This window comes from Salvelinus namaycush, chromosome 4, assembly GCF_016432855.1.
Source record: "Salvelinus namaycush isolate Seneca chromosome 4, SaNama_1.0, whole genome shotgun sequence".
NCBI classification, from domain to species: Eukaryota; Metazoa; Chordata; class Actinopteri; order Salmoniformes; family Salmonidae; genus Salvelinus; species Salvelinus namaycush.
Genome location: NC_052310.1, coordinates 65,083,559 through 65,105,845, shown reverse-complemented (window position 1 = coordinate 65,105,845; position 22,287 = coordinate 65,083,559). Strand labels below are relative to the sequence as shown.

General features: G+C 40.5%; 1 protein-coding gene across 1 annotated transcript in view; it reads right to left on the bottom strand.

Moving 5' to 3' along the window:
- LOC120046735 (calcium-activated potassium channel subunit alpha-1-like) overlaps window positions 1-22,287 on the bottom strand; it is a 220,540-nt gene that overhangs the window by 78,368 nt on the left and 119,885 nt on the right. The window contains exons 4-5 of the mRNA XM_038992204.1: window positions 9,652-9,745; window positions 5,122-5,233 (exon numbers count right to left, since the gene is read on the bottom strand). Coding sequence (XP_038848132.1) covers window positions 5,122-5,233; window positions 9,652-9,745 — 206 coding nt within the window. The remainder of the gene's footprint in view (window positions 1-5,121; window positions 5,234-9,651; window positions 9,746-22,287) is intronic.

Here is a 22,287-nt window from a genome sequence, read left to right as displayed (position 1 = left end):
TCCCTTTCTTTATCACAAGGCAAATCAATCAAAGGCTTTCAGTGTCCATCTCGGACAGCAGAGAAAAGACGAGCAGGTGGGCTCAACATGTCTGTGTCCAGCAGGAAGACATTTAGGTGTGTTGGGATCAGATTTACCACAGACACTCATACTGTAGCATCCTCGTTGTGATCATCAGTGGTGTACGGCAAGCTTAAAGCAAGCCCCTCTTCTGATCCATCAGAATATTACACTATAAGCTCCTTTAGGATTCGCCAAAACAGAGAAAGACAGAGGCCAGACAGACGGTGAGGCAAGTATGTCCTATTACTACCAGACGATGTACAATACATTTCATCAGACTGCAGATAGTCTATAGGATGGCCACATTCTGTCATAGACAGTCATTTTAGGGTAGAAGGTATTTTAACTCCTCAAAACTGTCACCAGAAAGAAAGTGTATCACCATGTGATGTGGCAGTGCCGAGTCAAGCTCTGGGCATACAGTGGCATTTTTCCTATTTTTTTGCCTTACAACCTGGAATTAAAATGGATTTTGGGGTGTTTGTATCATTTCATTTACACAAAATGCCTACCACTTTGAAGATACAAAATATTTTTTCTTGTGAAACAAACAAAAAACAAGACAAAAAAAACTGAAAACTTGAGCGTGCATAATTATTCACCCCCTCAAAGTCAATACTTTGTAGAGCCATCATCTGCAGAAATTACAACTGCAACTCTCTTGGGGTATGTCTCTATAAGCTTGGCACATCTAGCCACTGGGATTTTTGCCCATTCTTCAAGGCAAAACTGCTCCAGCTCCTTCAAGTTGGATGGGTTCCACTGGTGTACAGCAATATTTAAGTCATACCACAGATTCTCAATTGGATTGAGGTCTGGGCTTTGACTAGGCCATTCCAAGACATTTAAATGTTTCCCCTTAAACCACTCGAGTGTTGCTTTAGCAGTATGCTTAGGGTCATTGTCCTGCTGGAAGATGAACCTCCGTCCCAGTCTCAAATCTCTGGAAAACTGAAACAGGTTTCCCTCAAGAATTTCCCTGTATTTAGCATCATCCATCATTCCTACAATTCTGACCAGTTTCATAGTCCCTGCCAATGAAAAACTACCCACAGCATGATGCTGCCACCACCACGCTTCACTGTGGGGATGGTATTCTCGGGGTGATGAGAGGTGTTGGGTTTGTGCCAGACATAGCGTTTTCCTTGATGGCCAAAAAGCTACATTTTAGTCTCATCTGACCAGAGTACCTTCTTCCATATGTTTGGGGAGTCTCCCACATGCCTTTTGGCGAACACCAAACATGTTTGCTTATTTCTTTCTTTAAGCAATGGCTTTTTTCTGGCCACTCTTCTGTAAAGCCCAGCTCTGTGAGGTGTACGGCTTAAAGTGGTCCTATGGACAGATACTCCAATCTCCCCTGTGGAGCTTTGCAGCTCCTTCAGGGTTATCTTTGGTCTCTTTGTTGCCTCTGATTAATGCCCTCCTTGCCTGGTCCATGAGTTTTGGTGGGCGGCCCTCTCTTGGCAGGTTGTTGTTGTGTCATATTTAAAAAATAATAATAATAACGGATTTAAATGGTGCTCCATAGGATGTTCAAAGTTTCATATATTTTTTTATATCCCAACCCTGATCTGTACTTCTCCACAACTTTATCCCGGACCTGTTTGGAGAGCTCCTTGGTCTTCATGGTGCCGCTTGCTTAGTGGTGTTGCAGACTCTGTTGTTTTTCAGAACAGGTGTATATATACTGAGATCATCTGACACTTAGATTGCACACAGGTGGACTTTGTTTAACTAATTATGTGACTTCTGAAGGTAATTGGTTGCACCAGATCTTATTTAGGGGATTCATAGCAAAGGGGCTGAATACATACTATGCACGCAACAATTTTCCATTTTTTGATACAAGTTATTTTTTCATTTCACTTCACCAATTTTGACTATTTTGTGTATGTCCAGTACATAAAATCCATTTAAATTACAGGTTATAATGCAACAAAATAGGAAAACCCCCAAGGGGGATGAATAGTTTTACAAGGCACAGTATCTGAGAAGCTTTAGGAATCATTAATGAATTTCTCTGGATTTAGTGAAAGAACAATGATCCTGAATTAAATCACAACTGCTGTAACAAAAACTGACTGCTACCTACTGTACATTCAAGCTGAATTTTTTACATTCCACATAGCAGCTCAAAGCAGGAAAGGGCAGCAATGCTACTGTACAACAGATGGAAAAGCATTACATTCTATTGATGGAAAGCTTACATAATAGTTAATCTATTCATTCAGTATATCAATTGAGGTACACTTGCTATTGAAAATGTGTGCAATGAAAGTCATTTCAAAACATTCAGATGTTCAGTGAAATCCCAATGTCCAAAATCAACACAAAAGATAAAACCTTTCCAGCGAGATTACAGAATAACATTTTCAAAAAACATCTCTTATTTTCTTTCAATATCCATAAGTGCGATCATTTAAGGCTAGTATCAGTGGACAGCTTAACACTAAAAGCCTCTTTCTGTGTTTATTTGTACAGCTCGTGAGTAAAAAGCTGGAGCATTTGGAGCAGGAATTAGCTGCTATCTTATCTTTTTGGGCAATGTTCTGCTGCTCCCTGGCACTCGTCCCCGAAAAGCTCTCACAAATTACTTACTAAAGCAGCAATGGAGGTTTGAATTTGAATGACAAACTGGTTTTATTTTCCATCCAAAGATATCAAAAACCAAAACAGTTGACCTTCCAACTAAGACTTAGTCAACATGGAAACTCCACTTGCAGGGTAGCTAGGCAACATCACTCAACATAATTACTTGGTACGTTGCCAGAGTTAGCTACAGTAGTAACTTGGAGGGTAGCCTATAAGCAGTTAACTACAGTAGTAACTTGGAGGGAAGCCTATAAGCAGTTGACTACAGTGGTAACACTTAGGGTAGCCTATAAGCAGTTCGCTACAGTAGTAGCACTTAAGGTAGCCTATAAGCAGTTAGCTACAGTAGTAACTTGGCATCTGTGCATGTTTACTTCCAACTAACATAACAGTCCTGAGTACTTTCTGGGTCTTTAGTGTTTGAGTGCGTATTTGTGGATGTGTGTGTCTGTGTGTATCTATGTCAGAATGTTCAGACAGAAGATTTGGGAAAAGGCTCTTTGGTCAATGAGAGATTGAGCCTGACTAGGGATATGAGAGTGTATTCATTCAGTGAGGGCAGTAGTGCTAAGCTCTAACCACAGAAGTTACAGCATGACCTGGGTTCAAATACTATTCAAAATAATATCTAATACTTTACTTGGGCTTGATTGAGTTTGCCTGGCTTAATGAACCAATAGAATAGTTCCAAAACTGCAAACCCCGCTGTTAATTCAGATATAGCATTGTCATAGCATTGCCAGGTCATCACCATTAATCTCCATCTATTTTTAAAAGCAACTGAGTGCTAAAGCATGTCTTAGTTGGATGCACATTAAGGCCCAGCAGATGGCAGTCGTTTCTTTGGACAATGGACAGCTTGTAGGGTTATCTTACCCTATGGGCCTGGTCAAAGGAAGCGCACTAACTAGGGAATAGGGTATCATTTTGGATACAGAGCTTTATCTGCCTATGGCCCCTGAGGGGTATCCTACGAATCAGGTTTGAGGACTTATTAGCGAGGTAACTTTGTTAAACTCTGAGATCAACTCGGGATAACGAGTCATACGAATGTGGCTCACCTTTTAGTCAGGTACATTTCTATGGCAACGAATCACTCAGAACTAACTTGCTCCTGGGTAGGCGAAGTCAGGGCTAACTCCATTAATCATGAATATAAACTTGCCAAAAAAAGAATGTCCTCTCACTGTCAACTGCGTTTATTTTCAGCAAACTTAACATATGTAAATATTTGTATGAACTTAACAAGATTCAACAACTGAGACATAAACTGAACAAGTTCCACAGACATGTGATTAACAGAAATTGCATCCTTCGTAGGATACCCCTCTGGTCAAAAGTAGAGCACTATAAAATTAATAGGGTGCCATTTGGGACATAAACCTTTATCTGCCTGTGGGCCCTGGTCAAAAGTAGAGCACTATATAGTGAATAGGCTGCCATTTGGGACACAGACAGAGCTAAAGCTACAGTCAGATGCTGATCAGGACTGAGAGGGGGGCGTGGTCCTGAGCTCTTATTGACAGCTAATTGACAACTGATTGACAGCTGATAAAGATAAAGCCCTAACCAACACCTGCATGTGATGAAGCAGAAAATCACCTTTATCTGTAATCCCCTATAGACCTCTCGCTCTCTCCTGGAGATTAGCCAGTCTTCTGCATCCCAAATGGAACCCTATTCCCTATATAGTGCACTACTTTTAACCACGGCCCATGGGGAATAGGTTGTCGTTTGGGACGCGGACTCAGGCACACATTCATTTAGTAGATTGATTTCTATATTAAAGCAGTGAATCAGGCAGGCGCCACTCAACAAAAGCCTATTAACTTTAATATCCCATTCATCATGTACTTTCTATCATAGACCAATTTCAATCACTTCAATCATCATTCCTGGTACTGTGGCAAGCAAAACATAAAAGCTTGTTCAATGACATGAAAGGTATTGAAATGACTTGTTGTATTCCATCATGTCAACCTAATACAAGACTGACAGCAGTGCAATATCACAACATTGTGAAATGTACATTGACAGGAACCAGAAACCATCACTGGTAAGTAAACAAATGATTGCTGTCAATGAACAACCAATACCATTATTACAGTCAGCCCCAGCAGCTACTCCCAACATCTGCGGATGTTGAAAAGAGGGTAGGGTCCAACATAAGCTAACCAAAGTAAAACCAGACCAAAAAGGAATCCATCAGGATCAACTAGAAAACAATGATTTAATTCAACAATCCATCTTAAACCACTGTAATACAAATATAATCCACTGCGGGGCGGTGCTGACCTGATCACCATCGAGGTTGAAATATAAAACACCACTCCCATATTTGGCCAACCTGTAGGCTGTTTTGGAGGTCTGAGCAATCCAACCAGGACCAAGACTACTACATTAGTACTGGGCCATATAATAGACCTTTAGAGGTGTAAATATATACAGGTATTCTGTACTTACCAAGCCAGCTCCTGTTGAGATAAACCGACACGAACACCGGGGGAACAGTGAAGAAGTCCACCACTGAGTTCACCTCCAGCCAGAACCACAGCTTGTCATTGGCTGCAATAAACTGAAAGGGAAAATAAACCAATTAACTACAGTACCAGTCATTCCAGGGTTTTCCTTTATTTTTACTATATTGTAGAATAATAGTGAAGACATCAAAATTCTGAAGTAACACTGATGGAATCATGTAGTAACCAAAAGTGTTAAATAAATCAAAATCTTTTTGAGATTCTTCAAAGTAGCCACCCTTTGCCTATTTCACACTCTTGGCATTCTCTCAACCAGCTTCACGAGGTAGTTACCTGGAATGAATTTCAATTAACAGGTGTGCCTTGTTAAAAGTTCATTTGTGGAATGTATTTTCTTCTTAATGTGTTTGACACAATCAGTTGTGTTGTGACAAGATAGGGGTGGTATACAGAAGAAAGCCCTATTTGGTAAAAGACCAAGTCCATATTATGGCAAGAAGAGCTCAAACAAGCAAAGAGAAATGACAGTCCATCATTACTTTAAGACATGAAGGTCAGTCAATCCGGAAAATGTCAAGAACCGTCAAGCAAAACTGTCTTTCATGAGAACCGCTACAGGAAAGGAAGACCCAGAGTTACCTCTGCTGCAGAGGATGGGTTCATTAGAGTTACCAGCCTCAGAAATTGCAGCCCAAATAAATGCTTCACAGAGTTCAAGTAACAGGCACATCTCAACATTAACTGTTCAGAGAAGACTTGTGTGAATCAGGCCTTCATGGTTGAATTGCTGCAAAGAAACCACAACTAAAGGACACTAATAAGAAGAAGAGATTTGCTTGGTCCAAGAAACACGAGCAATGGACATTAGACCGGTGGAAATCTGTCCTTTGGTCTGATGAGTCCAAATTTAAGATTTTTGGTTCCAACCGCTGTGTCTTTGTGAGACGCAGAATAGGTGAACGGATGATCGGATGAAGCATGGAGGAGGAGGTGTGATGTTGTGGGGGTGCTTTGCTGGTGACACTGTCAGTTATTTATTTAGAATTCAAGGGACACTTAACCAGCATGGCCACCACAGCATTCTGCAGCGATACGCCATCCAATCTGGTTTGCGCTTAGTGGGACTATCATTTGTTATTCAACAGGACAATGACCCAAACACACCTCCAGGCTGTGTAAGGGCTATTTGACCAAGAAGGAGGGTGATGGAGTGCTGCATCAGATGACCTGGCCTCCACAATCACTGGGCCTCAAACAAATTGAGATTGTTTGGGATGAGTTGGACCGCAGAGTGAAGGAAAAGCAGCCAACAAGTGCTCAGCATATGTGGGAACTCCTTCAATAACCCACCAGCAGGGTTGGGGTTAATTCCACAAATTCAATTCTAACTAAATTCCCTCTCCCTGTAAATTTGAATTCAGACATAATTCAATTTTTTTGCAACTATAGGGGGTGCTGTTCCGCATTAGCATATTTTGGTCTCCAAATTAAACGGCCTATTGCTCAATTCTTGATCGTACAATATGCATATCCTTACTAATATTGGATAGAAAACACTGTCTAGTTTCTAAAACCGTTTTAATTATGTCTGTGGGTGACCCAGAACTCCCTCTACAGCAAAAATCCTGACATGACTTGCGAAGGTCTGAGAATTATCCTCTGATCTGGGTTCAGTTTTAAAGCCTGTGTATATCCTATGGCTGGAATTGAACTGCACCCGCCTTCCCCTGGATGTCAGTAACCAATGAGAAGTGGAATGGTCTGTCTGCGTAGCTGTCCGAGGTTATAAAGCCGGATGGAACGAGAGTACCTTTCTTTGTCTCGTTCGTCATGGCGCCTGGCAAGAAGTCAGGATGAAATTTTGGAACGCTCAGTTATCGACCAGAGATGTATCCGTCTGTAATTTAATTAAATATAGGTGTTAGAAACATCATAACGATGTTATTTGAAACCGATTTATATCAGTTTATGCGAGTATAGTGCTATTTTTCTGAATTTCCTTTGTATCTAGTTTGAGGATTTGGACGTGTGCGCGACATAGCTAATGGTAGCAGCTAGTTCCAAAGGTGAAGAGGACGTTTTACAACAAAGCAACTATTCTTTTGAAGAAAAGACACATTGCCCAAGATACTGATGGAAGCTCGTCCAAAAGTAGGAACTATTTATGATGTTATTATGTATTTATGTGGAAAAATGTCATAGTGTTTGCGCGCCACTTTTGCAGGCACTGGTCTGGCTGCAACGCACACTATATGTCTAGTAACGTTAATTTTAAAAATCTAACATAGCGATTGCATTAAGAACTAATTTATCTTTCGATTGTTGTCCAACTTATATTTTTTAGTCAAGTTTATGAATAGTATTTTTATAAGAATAGGCGCTAATCCAAAATGGCGCCGGCCAGAATACATGCAATGTTTGTAGTGATTACATAGTATAACCACGATTTGTGCTGCTAAATATGCACATTTTCGAACAAAAGCTATATGCATTGTGTAATATGATGTTACAGGTCTGTCATCTGATGAAGTATATCAAGGTTAGTCAAATTATATATCTTTTGTTGGGTTGTTACGATCGCTAACATTTACAGCTGGTAAATGCGGTTGTGATTCTGGCTATTGTGGTACGCTCATATAATGCTATATTGTGTTTTCGCTGTAAAACACTTAGAAAATCTGAAATATTCTCTGGATTCACAAGATCTGTGTCTTTCGATTGCTGTAGGCTGTCTATTTTTCTGAAGTGTTTTAGGATGATTCTTTTGGTAATTGACGTCGGTCTCAGTAATTATTCCGGCTGCTTCCAACGCTATTTCAGATTGCAGCTGCAATGTAGAACTGTGATTTCTACCTGAAATATGCACTTTTTTCTAACAAAAACTATCCTATACCATGAATATGTTATCAGACTGTCATCTGAAGAGGTTTTTTCTTGGTTAGTGGCTATCAATATCTTAGTTTAGCCGAATTGGTGATAGCACCTGAAGTAGTAAGAAACTGATGGAGTTAGAAAAGTGGTGTATTTTGCTAACGTGTTTAGCTAATAGATTTACATATTGTGTCTTCCCTGTAAAACATTTTAAAAAACAGAAATGATGGGGTTATTCACAAGATCTGTATCTTTCATCTGGTGTCTTGGACTTGTGATTTAATGATATTTAGATGCTACTATTTAATTGTGACGCTATGCTAGCTATGCTACTCAGTGGGGGGGGAGTGGGGGGTGATCCCGGATCCGGGTTGGTGACTCGTTAAAGGTTAATCTTATTTCCAATGTTAGGTACATTCTAAGAATTCCATCCCCAATCCAATATTATCCCCAACAATTACACAAATTCAAATTCCATTCCCTCAGGCTTTCAGGCTGATCCTGTCACTGCTCAGACAGCCTAGCTATACTGGAAATACAGAAATACATATACATGTTTTAAATGATTTAAAACAAATCCTGGAGTAAATGTTTTATACTAAGTGCATTAATTCCATTAACTGGGAAATGTACAAATATTGAATTCCAATTCAAGTCCAAATAAAAAATATGTTTTAAAATGCCCATTCAAACAGTTTAATTCCAATTCCATAATTTGGAGATTATTGAAACTGGAGTCGAATTCACCGTAAATATTCCACTTCCCGCGCTCCAGCAGGTATATCTCACTGATCATTCCAAAAGCCAACACCTCATTTGGCCGCCTTTCCTTCCAGTTCTCTGCTGTCTGTGACTGGAACAAATTGCAAAAATCGCTGAAGTTTGAGACTTTTATTTCCCTCACCAACTTTAAACATCTGCTATCTGAGCAGCTAACCGATCGCTGCAGCTGTACATAGTCCATCTGTAAACAGCCCACCCAATTTACCTACCTCATCCCCTTACTGTTTTTATTTATTTACTTTTCTGCTCTTTTGTACACCAGTATCTCTACTTGCGCATCATCATCTGATGATTTATCACTCCAGTGTTAATCTGCTAAATTGTAATTATTCGCTCCTATGGCCTATTTATTGCCTACCTCCTCATGCCTTTTGCACACAATGTATATAGACTCATTTTTTCCCCCTACTGTGTTATTGACTTGTTTATTGTTTACTCCATGTATAACTCTGTGTTGTTGTCTGTTCACACTGCTATGCTTTATCTTGGCCAGGTCGCAGTTGTAAATGAGAACTTGTTCTCAACTAGCCTACCTGGTTAAATAAAGGTTAAATTAAAAAAAATCTTTTAAAAAAATTGAAGAATTGAAATTTCAAAATTAACTGGAATTGATCACAACTCTGCCAACCATTAATGTTGATACATGACTGTTGTTTGTTCAGGGTACAAAGGCATTAAAGTTATGAAAGAATGACAGATACCCGCAAACTGTTGAATGCTTCCACAGTTTTAATGAGTGCGATGTTTCGACTTGAATGACTATGTTATCGGTCTTTGTTTCATGACATGATTGAAACTTTACTAGCGTAACAACTTGTTGTGTACAAGTCTTATGTAGCCTTGTACTTTCTTTACTTACCCGTAGACCGAAGTACAAGAGGAAGAAGACGTTGAAAGCCATGTCAATCTGTAGCGTGAAGTCTTTGTAGAAGTTCTGACAGGACTCAATGGGGCTGTCAAAAACACACAGAAAACTAAAATGTTAGAAATTTCTCACTTATTGAAGATGCATTCTTCTTCCCTGATGTAAAAAAAGGCGAAAAAATGAAGAGGAATGAAAGAACTTGAAGGTGCAAAAGTTTGTATTTTCCAATGGATGTCTGTAGCGCAAATAACATGCATAAATAGTCACACAAGCATGTAATTGTAACATGTTGATATACCCCTGATTAACCCTTAAAGAACTGTGTGTACATTATTCTTCTGAAACTCACATTTACATGTTAGTCATTTAGCAGACGCTCTTATCCAGAGTCACTGAAAGTCATAGCATTTTGGCCAAACTGTGGAGTTATTGGCTCAGATTCATTTTCATTTTCATTGAAAAAAACAACGCTGTTGTACACAAATGGTAATCTTAGGATATCAATTCAATGTAATTAAATCCAAACCGAGATTAGGGAAGAACAAACAATTGGACCAAAACACAGTTTGAGATGATTATGTAAAAAGACAAACACACAGAGAGGACACCGCTGCACTTGGTTCTGACATAAAGCTCCACTCATTCTGGATCAAGTGTCCACTATCCAGCCTGGCAGCTAGACAGTTCCCGTCCTTCTCTTTCTCTAGTTAATGGTATTTCTTCATCAGTCCTCACATTGACTTTTCTGAGTTGTTTCCTGAGGGGTATACTACAATTCAAGCTAGATCTTCTAGTTGGCGTCAGATTCCATCTTACATGCTGACCAGACCAGACGCTTGGCGTGCACGTGCGTCGCAAAATACATTTACACATACATGTTACTCATTCTTTGCACCCACACTGCTTGCGAGCGTAGAACTTGGTTCTATTTAGAACTTGGTTCTATTTGTGATGCTCAACGCTCTGCAAGTCCTGCCTCTCAACATCTCCTTATTGGTTTTTAGGAGCATATACCCACGTGCCATCTCCTCATTGGTTTTTAGGAGCATATACCCACGTCAGTGATTGAAAGATGAACTGAGGTCCACACTCCAGTCGGTTGTGGTAATGCCCCTTAAAGTTGGTTGCCAACTGCCATATAAAGTCCAAAGAAGAGGAAGAAGCCTGAAGGAAGGAGGAGAGATGACTAGAAACTAATTCGGTTAACCATTTTATCAGTGGATTAATTCTCGGAGTAGAGGACATTGTGCATTTCAGGTAAAATAACAACCCAATGTTTAGATTCCAGGACAAATTAGCTAGCAACAGCAAGCTAGCTAGATAAATTGCCATAAATGTTTAATGCTTTTGAACCTGTCCACAAATTAATATAATTGGTTCAGAGTTTGTTTTGATAATTCAATCTGCGTGTCCTCATCGCGTTTGGTGTGCGGGGACAAAATAAACATACACGTGATGGCAGACGCACGCACGCGTGCGGTCTGGTCAGCATGTTAGACTACCATGTTACGAAGGTGGATATTGATGGTGTACCTGCCCTCGAGCCTGCACGACCTGGGCTTGTTAGACTACCATGTTACGAAGGTGGATATTGATGGTGTACCTGCCCTCGAGCCTGCACGACCTGGGCTTGTTAGACTACCATGTTACGAAGGTGGATATTGATGGTGTACCTGCCCTCGAGCCTGCACGACCTGGGCTTGTTAGACTACCATGTTACGAAGGTGGATATTGATGGTGTACCTGCCCTCGAGCCTGCACGACCTGGGCTTGTTAGACTACCATGTTACGAAGGTGGATATTGATGGTGTACCTGCCCTCGAGCCTGCACGACCTGGGCTTGTTAGACTACCATGTTACGAAGGTGGATATTGATGGTGTACCTGCCCTCGAGCCTGCACGACCTGGGCTTGTTAGACTACCATGTTACGAAGGTGGATATTGATGGTGTACCTGCCCTCGAGCCTGCACGACCTGGGCTTGTTAGACTACCATGTTACGAAGGTGGATATTGATGGTGTACCTGCCCTCGAGCCTGCACGACCTGGGCTTGTTAGACTACCATGTTACGAAGGTGGATATTGATGGTGTACCTGCCCTCGAGCCTGCACGACCTGGGCTTGTTAGACTACCATGTTACGAAGGTGGATATTGATGGTGTACCTGCCCTCGAGCCTGCACGACCTGGACTTGTTAGACTACCATGTTACGAAGGTGGATATTGATGGTGTACCTGCCCTCGAGCCTGCACGACCTGGGCTTGTTAGACTACCATGTTACGAAGGTGGATATTGATGGTGTACCTGCCCTCGAGCCTGCACGACCTGGGCTTGTTAGACTACCATGTTACGAAGGTGGATATTGATGGTGTACCTCGAGCCTGCACGACCTGGGCTTGTTAGACTACCATGTTACGAAGGTGGATATTGATGGTGTACCTCGAGCCTGCACGACCTGGGCTTGTTAGACTACGAAGGTGGATATTGATGGTGTACCTCGAGCCTGCACGACCTGGGCTTGTTAGACTACGAAGGTGGATATTGATGGTGTACCTCGAGCCTGCACGACCTGGGCTTGTTAGACTACGAAGGTGGATATTGATGGTGTACCTCGAGCCTGCACGACCTGGGCTTGCAACTGCCTGTTCATGTCGCACGAGGCTAGTTGAATGCTGAAACATTAATACATTGGCGAGTCAGTGCAACATTTTTATTTGTACCGAAAACCAAATTAAATAAAAGTAATCTTGCCAATTCATCAGGCTATGATGTGAAATAGGCTTTTAGAAGTGTCGTCTTTATTTTATTACGTATCGTTAATATCATCTTTGGTGTGTTTATCAATGCACAAGCACCTTTTTCCCCTCTTAATTCTATTAAGTCATACAAAAGTTTTACAGTGCGCAAAGTTTGAAATGCATTCTGTCATTAGTAAATGTATAATGTGATAGGTATTTTAACACACAAAAAACCATTTGATTAATACAAATATTTAAAGGTCCTGAACAGTCATTCTGATTCCCGTTTAAAATAGCCATTTGACTTACTAAAACATCACCAAAAATATTTTTTCCAGATAAAAATGCTCAAAATGTGTGAAAAGTAACTTTTTCTCTCATGTCAAACTAACAGGAAGTCTGAAAAGACAGGCTGAGTTAGCGGGGAGTTTATGATTTCATTTGATTAATTTCATTTATGCTCGCAGTCGATAAGACTGAATTATGCAGAATACAGTTACATTTAGACAATACTGTAGCCCTTTCCTACAGTCAAATGACCTAGTGGCCTCATGGGTGAAATGTTATTAATTACAGGTGCCAAACGTTTTTTTAATAAAAAATAAAAAACAGAAATACCTTATTTACATAAGTATTCAGACCATTTGCTATGAGACTTGAATTGACCTCAGGTGCATCCTGTTTCCATTGATCATCCTTGAGATGTATCTACAACTTGATTGGAGTCCACCTGTGGTAAATTGAATTGGACATGATTTGGAAAGACACACACCTGTCTATATAAGGTCCCACAGTTGACAGTGCGTGTCAGAGCAAAACCCAAGCCACGAGGTCGAAGGAAATGTCCGTAGAGCTCCGATACAGGATTGTGTCGAGGGTCAGATCTGGGGAAGGGTACCAAAACATTTCTGCAGCTTTGAAGATCCCCAAGACCACAGCGACCTCCACCATTCTTAAATGGAAGAAGTTTGGAACCACCAAGACTCTTCCTAGAGCTGGTCAAACTGAGCAATCAGGGGAGAAGGGCTTTGGTCAGGGAGGTGACCAAGAACCCGATGGTCACTCTGACAGAGCTCCAGAGTTCCTCTGTGGAGATGGGAGAATCTTCCAGAAGGACAACCATCGCTGCAGCACTAAACCAATCAGGCCTTTAAGGTAGAGTGGCCAGACGGAAGCCACAGAAACACTCTCTGGTCTGATGAAACCAAGATTAAACTTTTTGGCCTGAATGCCAAGCGTTACATCTGGCGTAAACCTGGCACCATCCCTACGCTGAAGCATGGGGGTGGCAGCATCATGCTGTGGGGATGTTGTTCAGCGGCAGGGACTGGGAGACTGGTCAGGATCGAGGGAAAGATTAACAAAGCTAAGTACAGAGTTCCTTGATGAAAACCCGCTCAAGAGCGCTCAGGGCCTCAGACTGGGGTGAAGGTTCACCTGCCAAAAGGACAACGACCCTAAGCGCACAGCCAAGACAACACAGGAGTGGCTTCGGGACTAGTATCTGAATGTCCTTGAGTGGCCCAGCCAGAGCCCAGACTTCAACTCGATCGAACATCTCTGGAGAGACCTGAAAATAGCTGTGCAGCGATGCTCCCCATCCAACCTGACAGAGCTTGAGAGGATCTGCAAAGAAGAATGGGAGAAACTCCCCAAATACAGATGTGCCAAGATTGTAGCGTCATACCCAAGAAGCATCGAGGCTGTAATCGCTGCCAAAGGTGTTTCAACAAATGACTGAATACGGGATCTGAATACTTATGTAAATGTGATTTATTTATTTTTTATACATTTGCAAAAATGTCTAAACCTGTGTTTGCTTTGTCATTATGGAGTATTGTGTGTAGATTGATGAGGGAAAAAAACATTTAAATAGATTTTAGAATAAGGCTGTAACAAAATGTGGAAAAAATCACGGGGTCTGAATACTGCCCGAATGCACTGTATACAGTCATTTTCATACTTTGGTCATCCTACTTTGATCTGGTTTCATCCAAATATCATCTCATTTCATGAAGAACATCATTTTGACTGTTCGGGACCTTTAACAAGGTTGTGAAAATGAAAAGTAGGCTTGGAACCAGTATATATACAGTACCAGGGATGAGCAACTACAGTACTCAGGACCTGATTGGTGTCACACCGCAGCTAACACACCTGACCCGAATAATCAACTAATCACGATCTTCAGTTTAGAATGGAATTAATTTAATCAGCTGGGTTTGCTAGGGATGGGGAAAAGTGTGACACCACTCTGGCCCCCGAGGACTGGAGTTGCCCATCCCTGGTATGTACTTTTTTAGGTTAATAGATAAAGCAGATTGCGTTTTTAATTTCACCTGTTGCATTATTTTATTATTATTTATATTATATTATTTTATTATTAATTATGGTAGGGTTGTTTACAAAGAGCGCACGAACAAGGAGCAAATGGAAGCTTTCCTGAGTTGCCGATTCATTGTTGTGCAGCTCAAGAGAGGTGATGAAGTTACACTTGAAATTCACTACTGTTTGCCAGCTTAACATCTTAACTATAAGTTTAACTATCTGTGTGCCCTATAAATTCCCTCGAGCTCAGGCCTACAGCTATGCATTTGGTTTGCTAACTTGCAAGCTCAAGCTTCTTGTAATTTAGCCCAGAATTTCAAGTGTAACTTCATCACCTCTTGGTTACAGCAGGTGTACAAATACCCTTTATTTTTTATCATTGAACCCTCTCTCTGGCTAGGACATATAGACAAACTCTGTGTGACTTTTACTGCTGAGGTCGGCTACCATCCCCCGCCTCAGCCTGACCTCATTGTCCAGTGTTAGGGACAAGGTTGCCAGGGAATTCAATCAGCTGACCTAGTCAGCCAATCACAGGCCCTATCAGGTGGGTTAACAGACCCCTTAGTTGGACACGGGCGTAGAAAGACGACAGGTCAGAAGAACTCTGCACCACCTCAACACAACGCACCACTGGATCCTTCCAACATGGACAAGCTTCCATCTTGGACTTCCTAACTGTGTGTTAGTGCGTGAATTACCATAAACCACTTTCATCGATTATCTTCCTATTTGTTGTGAATTAAATTAATGACTGGTTTATCTTTGTGAGAGGGAAGGAATCAGATTTCACTTAGATCTTAATTAGGGATAGGATCCAGTTTAAAACTTCTTAAGGCTAGGGGGCACTATTTTCACATCCGGATGAAAAGTGTGCCCAAAGTAAACTGCCTGCTACGCAGGCCCAGAAGCTAGGATATGCATATAATTGGTAGATTTGGATAGAAAACACTCTAAAGTTTCTAAAACTGTTAACATTATGTCTGTGAGTATAACAGAACTTATTTGGCAGGTGGAACCCCGGGGACAAACCATCATTTTGAGCTCACTCTCTTTTCAATGTGTTTTCTATGTGGATCTAGATTTCTAAGGCACTTGCTTGCAGTTCCTATCGCTTCCACTAGATGTCAACAGTCTTTAGAAATTGGTTGATGTTTATCCTTTGAGAAATGAAGAAGTAGGGCTGTTCAGAACGAGGGTCGAGTCTAGTGAACTGTTGTGGTTGGGGCGCGCAACCTGAAAGCTCGCTCCACTTTGTTTTCGTCCGGTATTGAACACAGTTTATCCCGTCTTAAATTTGATAGATTATTTACGTTTAAAAATACCTAAAGTTGGATTAGGAAAGTTGTTTGAAATGTTTGGATCAAGTTTACAGGTAACTATATTAGATACTTTGTAGTCATGTTACCGTGCTTCTACACCTGCATTGCTTGCTGTTAGGGGTTTTAGGCTGGGTTTCTGTACAGCACTTTGAGATATCAGCTGATGTACGAAGGGCTATATAAATAAATTTGATTTGATTTTGATTTGATGTTACGCGAGTTGGAACCAGTGTTTTTCTGGATCAAACGCGCCAAATAAATTGACATTTTGGAGATATAACAACAGAATTTATCGAACAAAAGGACCATTTGTGATGTTTAATGGACATATTGGAGTGCCAACGGAAGAAGATCTTCAAAGGTAAGGCATGAATTATATAGTTATTTCTAACTTTTGTGTCGCGCCTGGCGGGTTGAAATGTGATTTTCATGTGTTTGTTTGATGGGGTGCTGTCCTCAGAAAATAGCATGGTTTGCTTTCGCCGTAAAGCCTTTTTGAAATCTGACACTGTGGCTGGATTAACAAGAAGTTCATCTTTAAACCGATGTATAACACTTGTATGATTCATGAATTATTATTATGAGTACTTCTGTTTTTGAATTTGGCTCGCTGCTATTTCACTGGGTGTTGTCAAATCAATCCCGTTAATGGGATTGGCGCGCGAAGGGATCACTAAAAAGTTAATGAATTTCCGCCTGACTGATGTGCCCAAAGTAAACTGCCTGTTACACAGGCCCAGAAGCCAGGATGTGCATATAATTAGTAGCATTGGATAGAAAACACTTTGAAGTTTCTAAAACTGTTAACATAATGTCTAAGACTATAACAGAATTGAAAGAAATCCGGCGAAAATCCGAAGGAAATCCTACCGGGAAAAAAATGAATTTGGTCCCAGGCTCTTATTATGGAAACCAATTGTTTCTATGTAAATCCATCTCCCAGATTACAATTCCTATGGCTTCCACTAGATATCAACAGTCTTTATTCAAGGTTTCAGGCTTCTTTTTGAAAAACGAACAAGTATTTGGAGTTTTGGTTAGGAGGCCACCTGAACAATATCAGTCTTTCGGCGCGCGAGGGAGAGGGCGCACGCTTACGAATTTTCCTTTCCTATTGAACATACTACTTTCCGTATGAAATATTATAGTGTATTTACATTTTAGAGTACCTGACGATTCAATAGAAACGTTGTCTGACTTGTTTGGATGAAGTTTAGCGGTAGCTTTTTGGACTCCTTTGTCTGCATGTTGAATGAGTGGATTACTGAAATTGATGGCGCCAACTAAACAGACATTTTGGGATATAAAAAAGGATTTTATCTAACAAAACGACCATTCATGTTGTAGCTGGGACCCTTGGGATTGCAACCAGAGGAAGATGTTCAAAAGTAAATGATTTATTTCATCGCTATTTGTGATTTTTATGAACCCTGTGCTGGTTGAAAAATATGTTGTGGGGTGCCGTCCTCAGACAATCGCATGGTATGCTTTCGCTGTAAAGCCTTTTTGAAATCGGAAAACGCAGTTAGATTAACAAGAATTTAAGCTTTTAAATGATATGACACTTGTATGTTCATGAATGTTTAATATTACGATAATTTATTTGAATTGCGCGCCCTCCAATTTCACCGGATGTTGTTTGCTGGTGTCCCGCTAGCAGGATGCCTATCCCTTAAGGATTCATTGCCATAGAAATGTACCTGTCTAAAAGGTGAGCCACTTTCATGTCACCAGTTATTCAGAGTTGAACTCCTCTATATCGCATCGTACTATACCACTCTGGTGTGATAAGAGCAATGAAGGCTCCTCAGAGGAGGAAGTGAAGGACCATCCTCCGCAGTGATTTACATTTTTTACATTTAAAAAGTCAACAGCAGGGGTGTATTCATTCCGCTGATTCTGTTGAAAAAGTTCCTTAAACGGAACAAAACGGGGATGAACATACCTGAATTTGCAAAATAGAAACTCTTGTTTGCAACTGTTGGACTAATGATCGACCTGTGTGCACCTACGTTGTAAACTTGAATTCATAGGCTAGGTTATAGCAACCTCATGATGGGTAGAGGGAAATTTTAAGTATCATGTTGTAGCCTAAACCTATCCCTGTTACATTGAACTAGGTGAATGGAATATGAATGACAGTCATCCAACATGCTGTAATCAAAATAGGGCCATGCTCATGAAAAAACAATTGTCCTCTGACTGCCACTGAATAAGAGTGTCTGCTAAATTACCATAATGTAAAAGTAAACGTACAAATGAACACTTCAAAGCATGCTGGGTATTATTCTAATGAGTTTGCCCCTGAAATGATTGGCCTTATTTTGGGGGTGGATCTCATTGGAATAATACCCAGCCTGGTTTGCAAGTGTTCATATGTATATTTACATTTTGGTCATTTAGCAGACACTTATCCAGAGTGACTTACAGTCAGTGCATTCAAGGTAGGTAAACAACCATATATCAAAGTCATAGGAAGTAACATGTTTTTTGTTACCATTACTGAGAATGTTTTTCTAGTGAAGGCGTGTCGTTGCAAATGTATTTGTATTTTGAAATGACAAAATACCTCAATATACCTGTGTCTTATGTAAATAAAATACTTTCCAAAAGTATTTTGTATTTTAGTTTGATACAATGGTCTCGAGTATGTGGTAGCAAATCTATAGGAAGAGAGAGACTGCAGATTCTTTCAAACAACAATTTTATATGATTTTTCTATAAAAGCAGAGACCCAACTATGTTTGTTATGCTTTCAAGTCTGAACCATTCACCAACAATGATTCAGAGTTTAAGGCTTAACTTCTTTGTGGTAGGGGCAGTATTTTCACGTCCGGATGAAAAGCATGCCCAGAGTAAACGGCCTGCTACAAAGCCATAAAAGCTAGAATATGCATATTATTAGTAGATTTGGATAGAAAACACTCTGAAGTTTCTAAAACTGAATGATGTCTGTGAGTATAACAGAACTCATATGGCAGGCAAAAACCTGAGAAAAAATCCAACCAGGAAGTGGGAAATCTGAGGTTGGTCGATTTTCAACTCAGCTCCTATTGAAGATACAGTGGGATATTGGTAATGTTGCACTTCCTAAGGCTTCCACTAGATGTCAACAGTCTTTAGATCCTTGTCTGATGCTTCTACTGTGAAGTGGGGTTGAAGGAGAGGGGAATGAGTAAGGTCTGCCATGAGCTGACCATGCTCTGACCATGCGCGTTCATGTGAGAGCAAGCTCTGTTCCATCGCACTTCTGAAGACAATGGAATTCTCCAGTTGAAAGATTATTGAAGAATTATGTTACAAACATCCTAAAGATTGATTCAATACTTCGCTTGTCATGTTTTTACGGACTGTAATATAACTTTTTTAACTTTTCGTCAGTACTTTCCGCTGGACTTGCCCGCACGTCGTGTGTTTGGAAAGTGTACTGAACGCTAGAACAACAAGGAGGAATTTGGACATAAATGATGGACATTATCGAACAAAACAAACATTTCTTGTGGAACTGGGATTCCTGGGAGTTCTTTCTGATGAAGATCATCAAAGGTAAGTGAATGTTTAAAATGTTATTTCTGAATTCTGTTGACTGCAAAATATGGCAGATATATTTGTGTCTTGATTGGGCTCTGAGCGCCGACTCAGATTATTGCATGGTTTGCTTTTTCCATAAAGCTTTTTTGAAATCTGACACAGCGGTTGCATTAAGGAGAAGTGCATCTAAAATTCCATGCGTAACAGTTGTATCTTTTAGCAATGTTTATTATGAGTATTCCTGTAAATTGATGTGGCTCTGCAAAATCAAAGGATGTTTTGGAACTTCTGAACGTAACGCGCCAATATAAACTCAGATTTTGGGATATAAATATGAACTTTACCGAACAAAACATACATGTATTGTGTAACATGAAGTCCTATGAGTGTCATCTGATGAAGATCATCAAAGGTTAGTGATTCATTTTATCTATATTTCTGCTTTTTGCGAATCCTCTCTTTGGCTGGAAAAATGGCTGTGTTATTCTGTGAATAGGCACTCACCTAACATAATCGTTTGGTTTGCTTTCGTCGTAAAGCCTTTTTGAAATCGGACACTGTGGCTGGATTTACAACAAGTGTATCTTTAAAATGGTGTAAAATACATGTATGTTTGAGCAATTTTAATTATGGGATTTCTGTTGTTTTGAATTTGGCACCCTGCAGTTTCACTGGCTGTTGAAGAGGTGGGACGCTACCGTCTCACGTACCCTAGAGAGGTTAACAAACATAGTTGGGTCTCTGCTTTTATAGAAAAATACATCCTTTTTGTATACGTGGCAGTCAGCAGATAGTGTGTTAAAGGCAATTAGTTGTCTGTGCAGAATTAAGATAGCACAAGGTTGACAACCTGAGGGCTCAACCGTCTAACTGCATTCACAACAGCAAACACTATAATGTGCTCATTTCTGCAAGTTGACCTTTTGTAGATAGTAAACCCACGGGATGTCACATGCTGCGGTCGCACCCAAACGGACCGTAGATATATTAGCTATAAATCCCACAAAGACAAGTTTTATGCTTATGACAAAGTCCCACAAAGACAAGATTAATTATGTAATTTTCCACAACAAGTATCTTGTATTTGTAATAAGGTACATAGAAATGTATATTTTGCCCATCTCTGCCTACAAGACTACGGTGTACATTTAAGGACACCCTAAGCCTTTAGAGATTGACTACTCACTCAAGGATGATTGAGGCTGAGGATGTCCTAAAATGTACAATGTACATTGTGTAAAAATAATGCTTCAGTAGGTCTACAAGGCTAATTACAGGAAGGGCCCATATCTATTACAACCAGCTGTCACTTAACAGACGACACGCTACACAACAAGTTGCTGCCGCTGTGAGTCAAAGTGTGACTTGAGGCAAGCTGAAAGCCTTGTTGTTGACATTGGGTAGGCTAATGACGTTGGGTCAGCTAATGCTTCAGGCGATGGACAGAGGGATAATACAGTTCTTAAATTAATTTATATACAAAATGTTATTGAAATATAATAATCATAACCTTAAGAAAAACTGACAAGGGAAGTACCACAACACGGTTCATTTTGCAAGTCAAAAGATTAAAGGTCAGGTCAAAGGTCATATGTTCTTCATCAGGTGAAAAGGTATTTCAGGTCGTAACATGGATGACAGGGTGGGAGTACACATGGTATTGCATAGGACGTAACTCTACCTGCGTTCGTTTAGATAATGAAATTGGACAATCACTCACAAAAAACAGACAGCGCTAACCATAGTACTCTAGTGTAGTGGTTCTCAACCTGGGGTACTAGTACTCTGTACTGGCTCATCCACATGGGCTACTTGGGAAAACTCATAAGAACATACAGTAGGCTTAATGATCACTTGCACATGAGGGGGTGCATTGTGAAGGGGTACTTTGGGCAGATTGTGCTATTTTGTATCCAACTTCATATAGCCAGCCAGAAGAAAGGCACACAGACACCTACACTTCAGTTTTTTTTTATCTTTAGTAAAAGATATCAAACAGTGATGACAAGCATTGACAGGACAGTCACAGCCACACGTTTACTGCTGACAGAATAACTCTCTCAGACTGAATGCACAAAGGGATTGTAAAGTATAAATGCGTTGTAAAAAGTTATATTTTGTGTAATGAAACAATATTCCAATGCCTGTATGTGCCTAGCTGGGCACAATCTCCTGAGACCAGAAGGCTAATGACTTCTCTCTATAAAGTCCGTAGTTGGTAGATCATGATGCTTGCAACACCAGGGTTGTGGGTTCAATTCCCATAGTGGACCAGTACGAAAAATGTTCGTTCTGGATAAGTGTGTCTACTGTTTGACAAAAAATGTAAACGTAAGTTTGGCCACACCTCCCCCCTGTTCTCTGGGCAATAAAAAAAGCTTTTAGGCGCCCTTCCTTTACTTCCTAATGGCACATCAGTAGGCTAAATAATAGCAATATAGCCCTTTTAATGCAAAACACGTCAAAAATCTGAAAGGGCGTTCCGTTGGTGTTTCCTAGTGCTTAATGAGCGATGTTGATTGTTCTAGAACAGGAAATGTGGTATTTCCTGTCTGTTCTGTTCTGTTCCGTCTGAGAGAGGCTCTGATCCTTGCCTTACAGAGATTATTAAGCAATTTCATCTGTGAATAAAGGATTGTTGGCGTCGTGTGGTCGTTGAAATTTACTGTAAGCCCGGGCGGGCAACGGCAGTTACCTGGAAAGGATTTATCT